Source organism: Castanea sativa, chromosome 5, assembly GCF_040712315.1.
Source record: "Castanea sativa cultivar Marrone di Chiusa Pesio chromosome 5, ASM4071231v1".
In the NCBI taxonomy this organism is placed as follows: Eukaryota; Viridiplantae; Streptophyta; class Magnoliopsida; order Fagales; family Fagaceae; genus Castanea; species Castanea sativa.
In genome coordinates, this window is record NC_134017.1 from 75,638,897 (window position 1) to 75,654,000 (window position 15,104).

The 15,104-nt window shown below is 39.8% G+C and overlaps 1 protein-coding gene across 1 annotated transcript; it reads left to right on the forward strand.

Annotated features, from left to right (window-relative positions):
* The first annotated feature begins 497 nt into the window (after window positions 1-497).
* Window positions 498-2,630, forward strand: LOC142635826 (uncharacterized). Its single transcript, XM_075809895.1, has 2 exons — window positions 498-899; window positions 2,619-2,630. The coding sequence occupies exons 1-2, from the start codon at window positions 498-500 to the stop codon at window positions 2,628-2,630; spliced, it is 414 nt and encodes a 137-aa protein (XP_075666010.1).
* The last annotated feature ends 12,474 nt before the right edge of the window (window positions 2,631-15,104 follow it).

Below are 15,104 nucleotides of genomic sequence, written 5' to 3' on the forward strand. Positions count from 1 at the left end.
TCAATGGAGCTGAATTAAATTATTCTCCTATTGAAAAGATGTGCCTCGCTCTTTTCTTTGCAGTAGACAAACTGGAACATTACATGCAAGCACATACGGTCCGTTTGATAGCAAAAGTGGATCCGGTTAAATATGTCCTCTCCAGGCCAGTGGTTTCGGGTCGCATAGCTCGATGGGCAGTCTTGCTGCAACAATACGACCTTACATATGTTCCGCAAAAAGCCATCAAAGGACAAGTATTGGCAGATTTCTTAGCTGATCACCCAGTTCCATCTGATTGGGAGTTCTCTGATGATTTCCCAGACGAGGATGTGTTTTACATTGAAGTAATGCCACCATGGATGATGTTTTTCGATGGGGCTGCACGTCAAGAAGGAGCGGGGGCAGGTGTAGTGTTTGTTTCTCCACAACGACAAATACTTCTATATTCGTTCTCATTAAGTGAACTTTGCTCCAACAATGTAGCCGAATATCAAGCATTGATCATTGGTCTACAAATGGCCATTGAAATTGGCATATCGCATCTCGAAGTCTTTGGGGATTCCAAATTAATTATCAACCAAACCTTGGAGCAGTATGATGTCAAGAAAGAGGACCTTGTCCCTTATTGCAAATATGCGAAGAAGTTGCTCGCAAATTTTGAGGCAATTACATTGGAGCATATACCGAGGAAGGAGAATAGACAGGCCGATGCTTTAGCCAATTTGGCTACCACCTTAGCATTATCTCAAGAAGAGACAGCCAAAGTTGCTGTTTCCCAAAGGTGGGTGGTGCCTTCCGTGATTGAAGAAGAAAAAGAAGAAAAGCAAGCCAACGTCATCTCTGTATGCCTTGTCGAAGATGAAGATTGGCGACAAACAATCATTGAGTACCTTCAACATGGAAGACTCCCAGATGATGTACGCCACAAGACTGAAGTTCGGCGAAGGGCTGCTCGATTTATTTACTATAAAGAAACTCTCTTCCGCCGTTCATTTGATGGTTTGTTTCTCCGTTGCTTAGGAGAGGAAGAGGCTAAACAAGCCTTAGAAGAAGCTCATTCTGGAATATGTGATGCACACCAATCAGGTCCTAAGTTACACTACAGGATCAAGCGAATGGGTTACTATTGGCCTACGATGGTGCAAGATTCCATGAAGTATGCTAAGAAGTGCGAAGCTTGTCAATATCATGCAAACTTCATCCATCAACCACCAGAACCTCTACACCCAACTGTAGCTTCTTGGCCTTTTGATGCATGGGGGCTTGACGCAATAGGACCATTACCAAAATCATCTGGCGGCCATTTGTACATCTTGGCTGCAACTGATTACTTCTCGAAATGGGCAGAAGCTGTGCCTCTTAGGGAAGTAAAGAAAGAGACGGTGGTCAATTTTATCCGAACTCACTTGATCTATCGGTATGGTGTCCCTCGATATATCATAACCGATAATGGCAAACCGTTTCAGAATAGATTGATGACAGAGTTGTGCGAGAAATTCGCATTCAAACAGTACAATTCTTCTATGTACAATGCCCCAGCAAATGGATTAGCCGAAGCCTTTAACAAAACTCTTGGCAGTTTGTTAAAGAAAGTGGTATCCAAAACTAAGCGAGACTGGCATGAAAGAATTGGAGAAGCATTATGGGCATATCGAACAACATTTCGAACGCCTACTCAAGCAACCCCGTATTCTCTCGTTTATGGAGTAGAAGCTATCCTTCCCTTAGAACGCCAGATCCCATCACTACGGATTGCCATTCAAGAAGGATTAACTGAAGAGGAAAATGCCAAGCTTAGGTTGCAAGAGTTGGAGGCACTGGATGAGAAAAGGCTCGAGGCCCAACAACGCCTTGAGTGCTATCAAGCTCGCTTGTCAAGCGCATTCAATAAAAAAGTTAAACCACGATCATTCCAAGTTGGTGACTTAGTCCTCGCTGTTCGAAGACCTATCATCATGACTCATCGTACAGGCGGTAAGTTCACCTCGAAATGGGATGGACCTTATGTTGTACAAGAAGTCTACACTAATGGAGCTTACAAGTTGATTGACCAAGAGGGTATAAGGATCGGCCCCATCAATGGGAAGTTCCTCAAACGCTTCTATGCTTGAAAATCAAGAATTGCTCCTCGGTAAGAGCTTAAACTACCCACTGCAGCACTACAAGGGTACATGATGTTTTCCCACTATCTTTGAAAGTGCACAAATAAGGAGAAATTAATCCCACTCTATGTCACCAATTGTGAGTGTGGCGTAGTGGTTGGATGTCCATGTCACCCTTGAGGCCAAGGTCTCGGGTTCGATTAGTGATGATACCCACTATTGCACAATTGGTACCCATGAAACGCCGTGGGGTGTAGGGCGAGGATTACACACGTGAGCCCTCCCTTTTTGTAAACAAAAAAAAAAAAAAAAAAACAACAACAACAAAAACAAAATGAAACTGAAAAAAAAAAAAAAAAAAAAAAAAAACATTGAACTACGTAATGACTTGATCCCTCTCGAGGGTACGTAGGCAACTTAGTACCTTTTTGCTAAGTTCAGTCACTCAAAAAAAAAAATGGTTTCATTGTTAAAACATGAAAAGAAAAGAGCAGGGAATAAGTCTTCTTTATTGATTAAAGGAAAATGGTACAGGAGAAAGCATGATGACACGTATGAAAGGAATTGAAATACAAAAGATTACGACATCCATTTTAAGTCTTTCAAACTGGAACGACGATCTTCCAGCAAGGTTCGTATCCTCTCTAAAGCCTCTATATCTTGGTCTTCAAGAACGGGAGCGGATTTGACTTCTTCAAGTTGTTCCTCCAAAGCTTGCACAACGTCGTCTTGTTCAACCTGATGAGATTCGATTTGAAACAATGATTGTTCTAAATGGCCAAGCTCAGTTTGCAAATTAGCCATCCTCAAAGTAACAGTATCAAGCTCGGTCTTCAAAGATGCCTTCTTATGTAATGCCTCAGCAAGGAGGAATTCAACTTTAGTCTCGCGTTGAATTAAGACAGCAGAACTTGGTCGTGTAGTCAGAGATTCTTTCATCTTCAAGTAGTCTGCAACACCCTTGCAATATTTGTCAACATTTTCGCGCAAGTATTGAGGGTCCACTCCAAGAATGGCAATCTCACTATAAATTTCATGTGCTTCGGCTTGTGGGAGGATATTGTCTGTAGAAAGATTCGAAAGCCTGTTTAAAAGAACATCTCCCAGCATAGAAGCTCCTGTCCTACGCACAGAAGAAATATGCACCTTGGCATGGAATATAGAGGCTTCTGGAAGGTCGATTGGTTGCAAGGGAGAGAGAGGTGTCATTTCTGTCTCAATTGAAAATTTGGATGACGTGCCAGCATCAGCAAACTTACGCCTCTTGAGATCTGAACTCTTCGTAGATGGCTTTGAGGTAGAAGACTGACTATGTGTAAGAAGATGTGCATGATCAGTAGAAGTCTCCGCATCAACACCTTTCATTGGATTCTTCGAATGTTTCCAACTAGGATTGAAGTCGTCACACACCTCCTTTTCAGAAATTTCAATGGTATCCCTAACTGGTACAGCAAGCGAACCTTTGATGCTTTGACTTGGTGCAAACTTTGACAAGGGTTGTGGGATGTCTAAATCTTGAAGATCCCCCTTTCCCTTCTGAGGCTTGTTGGGCGTCACTAATTTAACAGAGGAGGCAATTTCAACTAGTAAATTTGTTCCGTTGGTAAAATCAGTTTTACATACTCCTTCCCACCATTGTTGGTAGCTATGTCTGACTCGGCTTCCAAAGTCTGACGCAAAAGCCAGAATGAGTACCTTAGAATCTGTGTTGCGGCAGGTGAAAGATTGGTAGAATTGGTACAGATCCTTTAAAGAACCTGTATGAATTTCTTCCTTTAAGTCACTTGGAATGTCTTGATGAAATCCAAAGCGCCGACTGAATCGATGGGGGCTATATGCTTCTACAATGTGTTGGTCTTCACATCGAAATGTCAAATACCCTGAGCGAAGGCTCATAAAGTATTCGAACCTCTGAATGGATAAACGATCATTATCAACAAATGTCTGGTCATAGTTTCTACTAAAAGCAGTCCCTTGCCAAAAGAAGTCGGTGGCAGTTCGTATCTGCTTTCGTGCGGACAATTCACAGAATACAGAAGCAGAACCCACACCAGAGTATTTAGTCATCAAAGGAGGGGATAGTTTGGCATGAACGATGCGGTTGCTTTTGAAAAAATGACCCACCCAAGCATAAACATAATGAATAGCAAAACTAGCTCCAGACTTGCTCGGAGTAGGAGAGGAAGAAATGGTGTTAAGCCCACGATAAATGCTAGCCAGTACTGGGGGGGCAAGGCCAAATGAACGACCATTGGCCATAGAACTAGCAATCTTGAAAGTGCCGGGACGGATGCTATTCAGATCCTTGTTAGGAAAGACAAATATGCACAGCCAGCAGGAAAGGAGTGCCGATAGGTAAGTCTCCTCCTTTGAGTCACCCTCAATTTGAAGATCTGCAAAGACCCCGTGTTCTTTATCAGACCATGGTCCAGGCTCGTTTATCTCGCCAAAGGGATTCTGACTCCACTTGGGAATGGTTGCCCGTCTCACTGGTTTTCTGGGAGCTGGGTACTTGCTGTTTCCTCTGTACCAAAAAGTAATCCAGTCACGAACGCTCACTTTCCCTTGCCTTTTCATCCGGTTTTGAAGGTGATGATACGCCATGAAAAGGTAGCGGCAGCTGTGCGGTAGATAGGGTCGTCCTTCGTCATTTGTGCCATTTAGCTCTTGTGCATTGGGTACCACTTCATCATAAAATGCACCGGTGCAAGGAAGTCCGCCAAGAATGGAAAGATCCCATGGTGTGATAGAAATTTCCCCAACTGAGGTATGGAGGGTATTGGTAGACGGACTCCAACATTCACACAACGCCTTCATGAGATTCTCATCATGATCATATGTGAATAGAGAGGCAAAGACAGCATCGTAGAGGTGGACCGCATCAAGAAGGTGCTTACACCGACCAAGCACATCTTCTAGCCAATCCCAATAAAGAAAAAAATAGGAAAACCCTCCATTCATGCTAAAGGAAGAATCCCAATTGGCGCATTTTGCGATTATCTCTCATCCCAAAGTGTTGTACGACTTTGACTTGGCAACATTTTTGTGATGCGAAGCAAGAAGAGTAACTATCTCCGGATTAGAGCCGCCATCAGAGTGGATAATTTGTGACCATTTTGGCAAATTGAGAGGATAAGAGTTACGGCCCCATTTCTCTGAAAATCTTCCAATTATGGGCGGACGAACAATCAAAGTTGTAGCCTTTGCATCCTTGTCGTCTTTCTCTTTACAAATAAATAAGGCTGGTTCTTGCTCAATCTTCGAATCCTTGAAATAAAGCATCATGATTCCCTGAAAAAAAAAAAAAAAAAAAAAAAAAAAAAAAAAAAATCAGTGAAAATTTTAATAATAATAACAAATAAATAATGAATTTAAAAAAATAATAATAATAAAAAAAAAAAAATGAAATCTCTACACTTTTATTCAGAAGATTACACTTTGAATAAATGTATGCATGCCCGTAGGGCTTTATATAGAAAATTTCTGGGATAAACAGACAAGAAAAAAGAGGAGAAGTAACAAAGTTCAAAGCTTCCCTTCCAGAATTTTCAAATCTCCTGTCAGGGCGGCCACCATAATGTCTTCATCCTGTCAGAGCAGCCACCATAATGTCTTCATCCTGTCAGGGCAGCCACCATAATGTCTTCATCCTGTCAGGGAGGCCACCAGAATTCCTGCATCCTGTCAGGGCGGCCACCACAAAATAAGACCAGAGAAAAAGAAAGCCATAAGTCCAACAAAGACCCACGACTTTCTCGTCCAAGTTTGTGAAAATCCAGACCTTATTTCACAAATCTGACACCACAGGAGTCTTCTACACTCTTCGATCCGCCAAACCTGAAAGTTTCAGGCCCAGATACCAAGCCACGCGCATCCACGCGCCTCCACAAGCTACAAAGGGGTCGCAGCCTACACCTCCATATTTATACAAACCCGGACTTAATTTCAAGAAAGTAGCATTACCATTCGATCCAGCGGCCCCAGATCGACAGAACCCAAAAATCTCAAGTCCAAAAAATGACGCACGCGCCTCCACGCGCCGCCAGAAAGTCCGGCAAGTCCATCGTCAGTTGCACGCGCTTCCACGCGCCGCTGGATGATATCACGCGCTCCCACGCGCCGGCTTCATCTCACGCGCTCGCACGCGCCACGCGTGACACGCGCTCCTCATAGATGACGTCACGGATGATGTCATCCTCCTGGACCGGTTCGACCCGCTTAGACCCGGTTTGACCCGGAAACCCGAACCGGATCCGGACCGCCTGAAAAAAAAAAAAAAAAAAAAAAAAAAAAAAAAAAAAAAAAAACTTTGACAAATTAAGACTTTAACCAAAAAAAAAAAGTCAAAATTTTCAAAATGGACCTGTCCCACTCAATTTTTCACGTACTTTCCAATTTTGGAGTCTGTTTCTTCAACCAAGATTCGAAAATTGCACAACAGTCCAATTTCTAAAAAAAATTGACTTTTGCACAAATTTTGACCAAAAGTCAAAATTTTTAAGATTGACCTGTCTTGCTCAATTTTTCGTGTGCTTTCCAATTTTTGGTTCTATTTATTCATTTGAGAATCCAAAAATTGCTCAAATAGTGTGATTCTACAGCTATTGGCTTTGATGTAAACTCTGACCGAAAATCAAGATGTTCAAGCAAAACTTGTCCTATCAAGTTTTCGCAAAGATTTTAATTTTGAAATCTAGGTATTTGTTTTGGACTTAGAGACTACATCCGCTTCTCCAAAGTACTAGCGGTATCCAGAATTTAAGCTCTCAAGATCATAATTTGAGATCCATCCATTTGGTCCGGATTCCCTCAAAATTATTCTCCAGACTTGATCAAGGCTCCCCTTTCAAAAACAGACGAACTCTCACAAGCATGTCTCAAAATTGAAATTACATTGGGTCACTATTTCAGCCAATTATTTTCGTCGGTGCCTACCAATTCTCATCCACCGTTCCCGTTCGGCACCTACCATTCTCATCCGCCGTTCCCATTCGGCGCCTACCAATTCTCATCCACCATTCCCACCGAGAAGTCTCATCCGCCATTTTTAAACCACCCAGCTACCATTCTTCATCTCTTCACTATAAATAGGAGGGCCGGATCCGTTAAATCCATCAAGAAAAAAAACACATACACCGAGTCATGAAATGAAGATTTGCTTCTTTCAAATTTTCAAATCCTCCTTCTCACAGCCAGTTCTCACTATGGTCTCGTCATTCTCAATACCGAGCAACCAAGATCACTTCATGATCAGTTTGAAATCAACCCCTTCATGGTTCAGTAGCAACCCTTCTCACAACATCATCATTGTTTTAGGATTCAAACAAATTTTGTTTCCTCACATAATGACCACGTTTGTTCATAGAGTTATTCATAACAAGGTCGGCATCGTTGTTCCATGCTTTCTTGGATTTGGTTCACCAGGAAATCCAAGTCCAGCAGAGACACCCGTTCCTGAGACCAGAGCTTCCATAGTCTCTCTTCAACTGTTTGGTCTCCCAATAGAAGCGGTGGTTCGGAACAAACAGCAACTTGGCTGGTTTCTAAAACCAGGATCACAAGTTAGCTCCATCTTTCATTTGTTATGCTTTCCCAATAAAGTTGCATCAAGTGAAGATGGTAAGAAGTGTTGGGGTATCCTACAAATTGTCTCCCATCCAACACTTGTGATGACCTCCAAGGTACCAGCTCATCAGAAATTAGCCTTTGGTGTCGGTGAAGGGTCCCCAAAGCCTCATTCCATGTTTCCACCAGCATGGGGTCCAAAGGTCATCGTTGCTGGTACCACAAAACACACTTTCTGGAATTACTCCAACTTAAGATCAGCTTGAAGAATTTCAGAAAATATACTTCTGAAATTACTTCAACTTAATGTCCGTCAGTATGGTCCAGTTACACAGGCACATTCAACGACTTGCTGACGGACTTCATTCAGCATGCAGCCAGTCCCACATCCGAAGGTGTACTTCCTAGAGGCATCTACGCCAGAGAGTCCCTAACATGCAGGGTCAGGGCCATGGTGTCATATGTCTCACCTATTCACTTGGCTTCATCACCATCTTCTTTCACCATCAACATCAACAAACCCAAAATTCTCTTCTGAAATTACCTCAACTTAACCAGAGTGATGCGATAACGCATGCACATTCAACCACACTCCCACATGTTCTCTCTGTAATCCGAAGTATACCCTTCAGCTATAACTTCACCAGAAATCCTTAAAAAATAAGAGGCTAACTCTAGAGCTCTGCATGCTGTATGCCAACATTCTCACCTCTTCTCCATCTTCAACACCCTATGATCGCCACCAACAATCCAAAATACTCTTCCGAAATTACCTCAGCTTAACATCTACCGAAATGTTTCAATCTTGCAAGTACATCCAACTTCTTGCAAATAACTTTCAGCCCCACCAACCCACTCCAAGTACCATTGAATACTCTTCTGAAATTACTTTGACTTAACCTTTGCTCAGAAAGCTCGGTCACACGAGTACATTCAAATACGGGCAGACCCTTTCTCAGTCTCATCAAAACCTTTCATATGGGTGGGTCTACTCTTCTGCAATTACTTCATCCTGGTAAAAGCTCCACCACCATCAGCTATTTCACTAGAAGAGTCGAGCATAAAAATCCATTTTTTTTTCAAGACTCATTCGCTCACCACACTCCAAAACTGTGTGCACGAACGAGTCTCGAGGGGGCATTTGTAGAGAGGGAAAATTCCCGACCTATCACAAGCTGACACATCATACTACCAAAGTCCACAAAATACAACCAATTACAAAGCGCCACGTACTGCTGCTAGGTTTTGCCATCGCTATTCAGAAACCAATAGAAATTTGCCAAGTGTCATTGAAATAAAGGCATGAAACTGCATCAGCAGGTGTAAGCAATGACACAAGCAGCTCCGCACATGTAAGCGATGACACAGGCAGCCTCGCAGGTGTAAGCAATGACACAAGCAGCTCCGCACATGTAAGCGATGACACAGGCAGCCTCGCACGTGTAAGCAGTGACACAAGCACTCAGCACGTGTAAGCGATGACATAAGCGGACCAATCAAGCTGTGACAAGTGTCACCAATCAAATTCCGCCACGTGTCGCTCACCTACCCCTAAACTCTTATAAATAGAAGCCTTCCTAAGACATTTAGGAGGACACAGAACAGAGAGAAGGAAGAAGATATCTTGAGTTCAGAAACCCAGAAGCTCTGCCAGGATCAAACCTCAAAGCCTCCAAGCAATTCAAGAACTTCAACCTCGAATACAAACAACATTCGAAGCAAAATCATCCAAACTACTCGTCCAGATCTCAAAGTTCACTGGAATCAAGCTCAAAAGCCTCCAGAAACCTCAACAAACCATAAATCAACGAAGCTCTACGGAATCAAGCCTCTAAAGCACCGAAGAACTTCCCCCACAAACCTTCAAACACGAAGAACACACGAAGAACACGAAGAACACGAAGAACACGAAGAACAAAGAATTTCTAACAAGCTCATAGCCAGAGATTCATTGTAATTCCGTTTCAAAGATCTTCGATCCATTCTTCAGTCAAATTGAAGAATATCTTATGTTCAAAGCAAAATCACATTACCACAATTCCAATCAATAAATCTTTCAAGGAGATCGAATCAGAGGATCACTCCTTTGTAATTACAGAGAATTGTACCACACATTTATCAATACAAATTCGTATTTGTGAAACTATTTTACTTGTTTGATTTATTTCGAACTAAGAAATTTAGTCGTCTACAAAGATTTCGATCAATCGAGAAATACCTTCGACTGATTGAAATGGACTATTTTTGAAATTTCACTAACTGTTAAAACATAGATGAAGTGCAAGGCTATGTGTGATGAGATTACACATGATTTCTAATTAAAAACCTTTCTTTTAAAATATCTAGTGGGAGAGAGATACAAGGGTTGCATCTCACGACTTCCATTGTCAGTTCTAATAGTTTGAAATATATACTTTATCTTTACTTCGAGCTTTACATTCCATGTGGAGAGTATTTATTTCATAGAGCTACAAGATTGAACTTCTTGTTTTATTGTGGTTTGATTAAACACCTTGTCTTAGCCTTGAGTTATGCATTCCATGTGGAGGGTATTTTGTATCATGGTACTACAAGATAAACCTGTTAATGGTAGATGAAATGTGGCTACACATAGTTCTAGACAATGGTATACACTAGACTAAATATTATAGTATCCTTTATGCTGAGTTCTTACTATTATTATTTAGAGGCTAAATGTATAACAACATATTATTAGTATTTGATAAGAGCTATTATAATAGCACTAACAATGAGAATAGTTCTCAATCAATCATAGTATTTAATGTTCACTCTATGCTGAGGGATATTGAATATGGATTGGGTTGTCATTGTATATTTTATGTTATGGTTTTATTAAGGTTTCATATCATATGTTTATATGCTAAATTGATAATGTCCAATTACTTATTATATTTATGTTTGTTACTTTCAGATTTAAATCATAGTATCTTTTAGCCTACTTGTTGCTATTCTTCATCAAAACAAACTGACTGGATCCAACTATGTTGACTGAAAAAGAAATTTGGACATTGTTCTAACTGCTGAAGAGCACAAGTATGTGCTTAGTCAACCTTGTCCTAACTTTCCATCATTAGATACTCCTCTTGAGGAAAAACAGCGATATGATCGTTGGCAAAAATCTAATAAGATGGCCAAGTGCTATATTCTAGTATCTATTTCAAATGTTCAATAACATCAAATGCAGGATGTAGAACTAGCTTCGGACATAATGCTAAGTCTGAAGGAGATGTTTGGTGAGTAAGGTTGTTCTACAAGGCAAGAAATTATGAGGCAAATTTCTAGGGTAGCGCATCCTGACTACCCTGGCTATGATCGTCTGAGGACTGTGTCCAAAGACAAACTCTCTCTCTATTTTATGAAACACCTTCATCTTGGGGTGACCGTTAAAACACCCCTAGCTCAGGCTTTGCAAAAGGTCCGAGGCTCCTTAACATAGTGATGACATTCATTCTCCATCCACTATCTCACTATAACACTATCACAGAGCCTCGTGCTCAATTTTTGTTATCCCTCTTAAAGGACATTTCTATTGACTTCCTTTCTCACTTCATCCTATCCCTTATAGTTGTCTATAGGGATACGACAACCCGTGATAGCTCATTTTTCCTTCGGCTATCACGCGGATCATTCGCCATTTTTCCATCTCCTATCTCGAGTCTGATTACTTCTCCATTATGGGTGCCATTGACGCCACTACCATTAGACGAAGTGATGTTTAGCTTCGCCCAAGGCGAAAACAAACCGAAACGGCAACTCCTTCGGCTTCTTCAGCTCCATCCACCTTCGCTCCTTCTTCTTCTGCGGGTAGAGTGACTTTCGAGGCCATCATGGCATAGCTTGTGCACATGGATGCTCGCCTTGACACACTCAATGATGAGTTATGTCAGGTGAACACCTGTGATGGTCGTATTGCGCAATGATAGGCTGCCATGGGTGGATTCACCGCTTATACTTCTCCATCTCCACCAGCTTTGATGAGAATGATGATGGCTCCGGCAGTGATGATGCTGATGAGGACGATGGTGCTAGCTCGTCTAGTGATGATGAGATGTCTACTTGACTTACTTACCCCTTGTCACTCGTGACAAAAAAGGGGAGTAGTTTGGATATGAGAGTAGTCATATACATAGGAGGAGAGTTAGCATAGGAGATTTTTGTTAGGGGGAGTGTCTATTTTTTTGAGGGATGTAGCGAGGACTTGAGTATTTTTTTTTTCTTTTCTTCTTTTAGAGATACATTATTCTTATATTGTGATAGGAAACCTTGTACTTATGATATTATATATATGATGAGGTTGTTATTACAGTTCTTTCACCTATCTTTACATGTGTTGTTTCTTGTCTCTCTTTATGCACATTCTTCTTATTAATTGTATGCAATTTTTTATTTCTGTTTCACAATAAGATGTCGTGATGAGTTTTGTTTTAAGTGTTTCAGAAATACAGGTTGTTAAAGTCTTTTTGCCATGAACTCTCTTCTTGCAAAGTTTTTCAAGAGTTTATGTTAGGATAGATTGTATAGGTTGAGTGATTTATGACTTCTCTCATATGTTCATTTGTTTGTTGTGGTTTTGTTACAGATTGTCAAAGGGGGAGATTGTTAAGACTTATGTGAATCATGTTAGGAACATATGTTAATATTTTATGTAATTAGCTAATCCTTTGACAAAACGCACTTTACTTGTAATTTGGTAGATCTAGGATGTGTTTAATACTACAAAGAACATGGTTTCAAGTTCAAGTGCTAAAACCATGCAAGTCTGTCCAAGAATCAAGTGAAGAAGTGCTGGATTTTAAAGCTCGATAGCTAATACCTATCGAGGTTTAAAAGGATGCTGAACTCCGATACTCGACAGCTTCTCGATGGATAAGCTATCTATCGAGGTTTATGAAAATCAGTTTTTTAGATCTGAGTTCATTATAATCCATGAGTACATGTTTCGGCTTTCTTTTCTCACAACCCTAAACATATATAAGGATTATTTTAAGAGTCATCAAAGGTTGTGCGAGTGTGAAGCAAAGTTTTGTTCATGCAAATTGTAGTCGGAGATAGAATTTGCCCTAGTTCATCTTTCTCTTGAAGATGCTGCTATGTTTGTACGCTATAGGGTTTTGTAACCAAGGAGCTTCATAATCTTCATTGTGTTGATGAACTGAAGAATTTTGCAGCCAATGTCTTTCTCAAGTTAGTGATTAAGTCGCGTACTAGGATCCGCGCATCTATTTGTTAGTCACGTACTGGGAACTGTGCATTGAAAATGAGAGATTATCACTACAGAACAAGTCCAATTGAGTATTGGGGTAAGGGTTCAATTGTAGGTTGGTATAAGGTACTATGATTCCTTTACTTGCAACCGCTTGTTTTGATAATAGTGGATTCTCGAAAGTGGTGACCTTAAAATCACTCGGTGGAGTTTTGCCTCGGTGGTTTTTCCCATTCTTAAACAAATCACCCGTGTCATTTAATTTCCGCTGCATTTAGTTATTTGGTGATTTGTTTGTACTACCACGCGCTTTGCATATTAATTAACTTGGTTAAATTAATTGATTAATTCATCACAATGGGTCAATACATTCTTGACTTATCAAGAACAATTAACAAGACCATTTGCCCTACGTAAAATACATCACCAATTAACAATTTAGCCCACAAGTTTTACTTAACACTAATTGACAAATATATTAATTATGCAGACAAAGAAAAAAAAAAAGGCCTTTTTGGGAGATCCAAGACCTTGATTTAGAGTTGACAAATTATCAGCGAATATCATTATTTGGCACCAAAAAAAAAAAAACAATTGCCCTACACCTATCATGCAACTAAAAGCAGGTTCTATAACATAATAGTTCAACTCTTGAAATTGGACCAATAATATTACATCCTTCAATTATTGATTGACTATAACGTGGATTAAAATCAACGTGCTCAGGAGAAAAGGTAAGCTCACAATAGAGTATCATCTTTTTCCAATACTACTATACATCACCAAATTATTTTTCCTTTTGGTAATAATATAAGGTGGACATGGTCTTCTTATAATATGATTTTTTCCAATAAATATTATGTTCTGTAATTATTAATTGACTACAAAATGATTTAAATCACTTCTTCTTTTTTCTTTTCTTTTTCTAACGAGCTATTGTTCTATCAACTAACATCTCCTCCATATAAATGTGGTCAGTGGAGGATGGGATCTTAGATTTAAGTTCCATGGGTGCGTAACATATATTTCGGTAAAATATATATATATATATATAGGGTAAAATAAATTCTTTAAAGCAAGATCAAATTGTACATTAACTTCTCACTAAGACTGTTTGGATGAGCATATTTGTTGGAAAAACAAGTTCCATAAAAGCACAACAGAACCTGTGAAGTTTTAAAAAATTGTGAGAATAAGGTGTAAGTTAAAAAATAAACACACCATAAATCTATAAATCAACCTCAAAGAGACATGATATCAAGTTCAATGTGTATACTATAGTAAGTGAAAAACAAAAAACAGTAGATGTTGTGCATTATTCATTTATTCTATATGCAGGTATTAGCCACACATTGAGAGTACCAATTACCAACAATAAAAAGCTATAATCTTTATACATTATACTGTGGAAATCAACATTGGCAATCAATAAAAACAGGTAGTTTTGTATATGACAAACTAAGGAGAAACGAACCATGAGGTGAAATCTGTGCCAAAAGTAGATGTTGTGCATCTTTGTAGTTTGTATATGCAGGGATTAGCCAAACAAAAGAACATTAGATGCTGAGCATTATTCTATATGCAGGGAATAGCCAAACAAGGAGTCCCAACAATAAAAAGCTACAATTAACATCAAGTTTCGCATACAACAAATGACATAAAGAATCAAATTAAAAAATTAACACACAAAGCTATCTAGAAAAACCAACCAAGAGACACCATTTGCCAATAGTGAGTTCCTTGACATGATGCACACTCACATGAAGTTCTCTCACAGTTTCTTGATACTTCTTATAAGCAGTGTATTCTCCAACTTCACCACGCATTGACATGCTGAAATCAAGCTTAGCCTCAACCAATGACGATACGTCCTTTGTTCGACACTTCTTCATACAAAAATACTATAAAATTTCCGAAGACTCGATCTTTGGAGCCACAATTTCTAATCCTCTCCACTTCTATTTGAAATGGAGAGTGTCCATTTTATGGACAGGATTCGTTTGAAATAAATCTAAGGTCTGAAGCATGCCACGTCAATTAAAATCCAACTGACTTAACTCAACATGTTCAACCGGGGTAAGCTATAAAGGTTAATACTACGTTGCTACTTGCTCCCACTTTACTTAAAAATAAAAAAATAAAAAACCTCGTCTCTTTGGATCTAGATGCTAAACATAGGACAAAGCAATTGAATGATCAAAGAAGTATAATATTGTTCCTAGCAATTGGAT